We start from the raw sequence: 6,349 nt of genomic DNA, 5'->3' as shown, positions 1-6,349 counted from the left end.
GCTATTCACTCCCTTTCGCATAAGATACAATTTGGACCAAAAAAGACTCCCCTGAAAAAAATCACATTTGTGTTCACAAAAACGGCTGTATCTCAGCCAATTTACGTTATTTTGGGGTCAAACTTGGCAAAATTCCGCCCTCCATAAAATCAAAACTACTCATCCAAAACTTATAAAAAATACATTTTTGAGCTCTGCTATTCACTCCCTTTCGCATAAGATACAATTTGGACCAAAAAAGACTCCACTGAAAAAAATCACATTTGTTTTCACAAAAACGGCTGTATCTCAGCCAATTTACGTTATTTTGGGGTCAAACTTTGCAAAATTCCGACCTCCATAAAATCAAAACTACTCATCCAAAACTTATAAAAAAATACATTTTTGAGCTCTGCTATTCACTCCCTTTCGCATAAGATACAATTTGGACCAAAAAAGACTCCCCTGAAAAAAATAAAAAATACATTTTTGAGCTCTGCTTATCACTCCCTTTCGCATAAGATACAATTTGGACCAAAAAAGACTCCCCTGAAAAAAAATCACATTTGTTTTCACAAAAACGGCTGTATCTCAGCCAATTTACGTTATTTTGGGGTCAAACTTTGCAAAATTCCGACCTCCATAAAATCAAAACTACTCATCGAAAACTTATAAAAAATACATTTTTGAGCTCTGCTATTCACTCCCTTTCGCATAAGATACAATTTGGACCAAAAAAGACTCCCCTGAAAAAAATCACATTTGTTTTCACAAAAACGGCTGTATCTCAGCCAATTTACGTTATTTTGGGGTCAAACTTTGCAAAATTCCGACCTCCATAAAATCAAAACTACTCATCGAAAACTTATAAAAAATACATTTTTGAGCTCTGCTATTCACTCCCTTTCGCATAAGATACAATTTGGACCAAAAAAGACTCCCCTGAAAAAAATCACATTTGTGTTCACAAAAACGGCTGTATCTCAGCCAATTTACGTTATTTTGGGGTCAAACTTGGCAAAATTCCGCCCTCCATAAAATCAAAACTACTCATCCAAAACTTATAAAAAATACATTTTTGAGCTCTGCTATTCACTCCCTTTCGCATAAGATACAATTTGGACCAAAAAAGACTCCACTCACTCCCTTTCGCATAAGATACAATTTGGACCAAAAAAGACTCCACTGAAAAAAATCACATTTGTTTTCACAAAAACGGCTGTATCTCAGCCAATTTACGTTATTTTGGGGTCAAACTTTGCAAAATTCCGACCTCCATAAAATCAAAACTACTCATCCAAAACTTATAAAAAAATACATTTTTGAGCTCTGCTATTCACTCCCTTTCGCATAAGATACAATTTGGACCAAAAACGACTCCCCTGAAAAAATTCACATTTGTTTTCACAAAAACGGCTGTATCTCAGCCAATTTACGTTATTTTGGGGTCAAACTTTGCAAAATTCCGACCTCCATAAAATCAAAACTACTCATCCAAAACTTATAAAAAATACATTTTTGAGCTCTGCTTATCACTCCCTTTCGCATAACATACAATTTGGACCAAAAAAGACTCCCCTGAAAAAAATCACATTTGTTTTCACAAAAACGGCTGTATCTCAGCCAATTTACGTTATTTTGGGGTCAAACTTTGCAAAATTCCGACCTCCATAAAATCAAAACTACTCATCGAAAACTTATAAAAAATACATTTTTGAGCTCTGCTATTCACTCCCTTTCGCATAAGATACAATTTGGACCAAAAACGACTCCCCTGAAAAAATTCACATTTGTTTTCACAAAAACGGCTGTATCTCAGCCAATTTACGTTATTTTGGGGTCAAACTTTGCAAAATTCCGACCTCCATAAAATCAAAACTACTCATCCAAAACTTATAAAAAATACATTTTTGAGCTCTGCTTATCACTCCCTTTCGCATAACATACAATTTGGACCAAAAAAGACTCCCCTGAAAAAAATCACATTTGTTTTCACAAAAACGGCTGTATCTCAGCCAATTTACGTTATTTTGGGGTCAAACTTTGCAAAATTCCGACCTCCATAAAATCAAAACTACTCATCCAAAACTTATAAAAAATACATTTTTGAGCTCTGCTTATCACTCCCTTTCGCATAACATACAATTTGGACCAAAAAAGACTCCCCTGAAAAAAATCACATTTGTTTTCACAAAAACGGCTGTATCTCAGCCAATTTACGTTATTTTGGGGTCAAACTTTGCAAAATTCCGACCTCCATAAAATCAAAACTACTCATCCAAAACTTATAAAAAATACATTTTTGAGCTCTGCTATTCACTCACTTTCGCAAAAGATACAATTTGGACCAAAAACGACTCCCCTGAAAAAAATCACATTTGTTTTCACAAAAACGACTGTATCTCAGCCAATTTACGTTATTTTGGGGTCAAACTTTGCAAAATTAAGACCTCCATAAAATCAAAACTACTCATCCAAAACTTATAAAAAATACATTTTTGAGCTCTGCTATTCACTCCCTTTCGCATAAGATACAATTTGGACCAAAAAAGACTCCCCTGAAAAAAATCACATTTGTTTTCACAAAAACGGCTGTATCTCAGCCAATTTACGTTATTTTGGGGTCAAACTTTGCAAAATTCCGACCTCCATAAAATCAAAACTACTCATCCAAAACTTATAAAAAATACATTTTTGAGCTCTGCTATTCACTCACTTTCGCAAAAGATACAATTTGGACCAAAAACGACTCCCCTGAAAAAATCACATTTGTTTTCACAAAAACGACTGTATCTCAGCCAATTTACGTTATTTTGGGGTCAAACTTTGCAAAATTAAGACCTCCATAAAATCAAAACTACTCATCCAAAACTTATAAAAAATACATTTTTGAGCTCTGCTATTCACTCCCTTTCGCATAAGATACAATTTGGACCAAAAAAGACTCCCCTGAAAAAAATAAAAAATACATTTTTGAGCTCTGCTTATCACTCCCTTTCGCATAAGATACAATTTGGACCAAAAAAGACTCCCCTGAAAAAAATCACATTTGTTTTCACAAAAACGGCTGTATCTCAGCCAATTTACGTTATTTTGGGGTCAAACTTTGCAAAATTCCGACCTCCATAAAATCAAAACTACTCATCGAAAACTTATAAAAAATAGGGGAAGGTGGCCTAAAATGGCCCCCCCTAAGGAAAATGTCCTATATCTCAAAAACAAGTAAAATTCAAACTTAAATGCTATATACTATTCAAAGTTTAATATATTACTCTAAAATTTTTTTCATTTGCGAGTTAAAAAAGTTTCATAAAGTATTTAAATTTTTTAATTTTCAAGACGTCTACAAATTTCACTGATCAAATTTACCCGGGTAAAATGGCACACTGTCAAAACATACCTGATTTTAAATGCAAAATTGAGTCAAAGGGCTCCTTTTCCATTTTCTTGGAACAAGTGGTGCTTAATCCCCCCAGATCTTTCTACGAGTCATTCAAAACCCAGTTCATGTTGGTTGCTCGACTCGTTTTTGTAGTTTTTACAACTTTGAATGTTTTGGATGCTTTTTTCCAGGTTTTTGACGGAACCAAGGGCTTTCCTCAGTCCAGGACTTACTCTCTGTGCATCGTTTATAATTAGCAAGAATTTTCACTTTAAAAAAATGAAAATGTGAAAGAAAATATAAAATGACATGTGAAATAGGTATGCCATTTTACCCGAGCACTAAGTAGGCCATTTTGCCCATTTTGAGTTTTTTCAATTTAATTTTTATATCAAAAAATTTAAAATCGTTTTAAACCAACTTATTTCAGTAAATTAATAAGAAATACTTCATGCATACATACATTACCTTCTCTTTCCGAAACACAATGTTTTTTATACTTTTTTTTTGCAAAAAAAATTTCACAAAGTTTTAACGAGTGTACTTTTTGAGGTGGATAGAGACAGTTTGACCTGTCAAATTTCAAATAATAACTTGAAGTTGCTGAAATTTCGTTTATGTTGGTTTTGCTAGATAAACTAAAGAATCGAGTTCATAAAACTTTCTAATTATTTTCGATTCTACGATTTCTAGCAAGGGGGCCATTTTACCTTGGGGTGCCATTTAGGCCACTTTCCCCTACATTTTTGAGCTCTGCTATTCACTCCCTTTCGCATAAGATACAATTTGGACCAAAAAAGACTCCCCTGAAAAAAATCACATTTGTGTTCACAAAAACGGCTGTATCTCAGCCAATTTACGTTATTTTGGGGTCAAACTTGGCAAAATTCCGCCCTCCATAAAATCAAAACTACTCATCCAAAACTTATAAAAAATACATTTTTGAGCTCTGCTATTCACTCCCTTTCGCATAAGATACAATTTGGACCAAAAAAGACTCCACTGAAAAAAATCACATTTGTTTTCACAAAAACGGCTGTATCTCAGCCAATTTACGTTATTTTGGGGTCAAACTTTGCAAAATTCCGACCTCCATAAAATCAAAACTACTCATCCAAAACTTATAAAAAAAACCTTCCTATAGCTTTGAACTCTGCTATTCACTCCCTCTATGCTTGAAGTTGGTGTTAAAATTAATGACATAGCTTGTTTGGTTTGATTTAACACTCCTAAACGGTTTTGACAGTAGACGATTTAAAACATAACTCCTTACCTGATTTTTCTCGTTAATAATTCATTTTACCAGAAACCACATTGTTAATATTGGGACTTCTACCTAAGTAGTATTTTTATTTATTCCCGTCTTCAATCGTTAAACACACCCACTATTTAATGTCTAGTCTCTCAACCAGTTACCTTTTCAATAAAAAAGAAACCTGACAATTGTCGTGGTCGACAATCAAATCGACACCACCCATCTGATTGGCACCCCCCCCCCCCCATAAACGATGGATTATAAGGAATCGTAACAAAATATAATGAACTGTTTAACCACAATCAAAAAACCTTTGAATGAGGTCCTTAAGAGTTATGGTACTCAATTTTTTGTATACAAGAGTCGTTTGAATAAAGGCAACAATACAGAATGCAGTAGAGTGCCACTTGGAATCAAACTTTAAGTCCATTTTTATTTATTCAAATGGCATATTGTCCTCTTTGATTGACAGGTCCTTGTTGCTGCAGGACTTTGGGGAGCATATAAATAGTTGTAGTTTGTTAGAAAACTACACTTATTTGCTGCTGTTCGATCAAGGTTGTGTGGTTTATAATGGCTGTAGTTCTTGGAGCGGTACACAGTTGTGGTCAAGATTATTCGGTACAACCGTGTCAGGTCTGTGGCGATAACAGTTCCGGAAAGCACTACGGAGTCACTTGCTGTGATGGGTGTTCTTGTTTCTTCAAGCGAAGTGTTCGTAAGGGTTCATTGTACACATGCATAGCTGGCAAAGGAAACTGCATCGTTGATCGAGCTCGAAGAAACTGGTGTCCTTTTTGCCGACTTCAACGGTGCTTATTGGTGGGTATGAATGTTACTGCTGTGCAGGAAGAACGAGGTCCAAGAAATGGAGCAAAGCTGGAAATGAATGGATTTCGAAAAAATAAGGGACAAATTCGGTCGTGTAGTGCGGTAATTTGTGAAAATTCTGTGCTAGCCAGTAATGCAGTTCATCATCAAATTTTGGCCCAAATTCTTGTGACATGTGTTAAGCAAGCAAGGAATAATGAACACTTTCGGATGCTGGAGGCTAGGCAGCAAGATGTTATTTTGTCCAATGTTTGGAGTGAATGTTTTATTTTGAGTGGATCACATTGGCCACTGGATATCAGTGGAATAATTGAGTCATGTGCGGATGCACATTTGAAACATGTATTAAATGACGCACGAGATTTAAGGGCGGATGTGATGGAGCTAAGCTTTCTGCAGACTTTGATTCTATGCCGAAAAGGTATGTTCATGTACAAGTGATTTTCAGTATTTTAATATTATCATTATTTATATGTATATATTTTTAATATTTTAATATTGGTTTTATTTTTAGAACTAGCATTGAATGATAAAAATGCAATTCTTTTGGAGTCTTATTCGAATGCGGCGTTGGTTTCTCTTGCTCGTTATTGCACACATCAGTCAAATTGGTTTCGATTTGGATCGCTGTTGCTAGGATTGAGAAACCTTTCGTTGAGGAAATATGAGAGCTTTCTTTCTGGAATGTTTAAATCTGTTATAAGGGATATTTTAAGGAATTTGTAAATAAACCAAAAGTTTTATTGTTTAAATAAAGGAATCATAATCTATGCAGATAAGGGTGTTTTATTTTATACGAAACAGTTTTTTTTATTCTTCCAGTTTTCGTTTGATTTCATGACCCTCATGACTTTAAAAAACCTCTTCTTAAATAATTTCTTATCGGTTAGTGCAGTGGCGGA

At 34.7% G+C, this 6,349-nt stretch overlaps 1 protein-coding gene across 1 annotated transcript; it reads left to right on the top strand.

Moving 5' to 3' along the window:
* The first annotated feature begins 5,180 nt into the window (after positions 1–5,180).
* On the top strand, positions 5,181–6,198 carry LOC129916609 (photoreceptor-specific nuclear receptor). The gene is made up of 2 exons (XM_055996648.1): positions 5,181–5,868; positions 5,962–6,198. Exons 1-2 carry the CDS (start codon positions 5,190–5,192, stop codon positions 6,171–6,173), a joined length of 891 nt encoding a protein of 296 aa, XP_055852623.1. The 5' UTR covers positions 5,181–5,189; the 3' UTR covers positions 6,174–6,198.
* Positions 6,199–6,349: the final 151 nt, after the last annotated feature.

The sequence above is a fragment of the Episyrphus balteatus genome, chromosome 3 (genome assembly GCF_945859705.1).
Source record: "Episyrphus balteatus chromosome 3, idEpiBalt1.1, whole genome shotgun sequence".
NCBI lineage: Eukaryota > Metazoa > Arthropoda > Insecta > Diptera > Syrphidae > Episyrphus > Episyrphus balteatus.
This window is presented reverse-complemented; position numbering and strand designations above follow the sequence as displayed.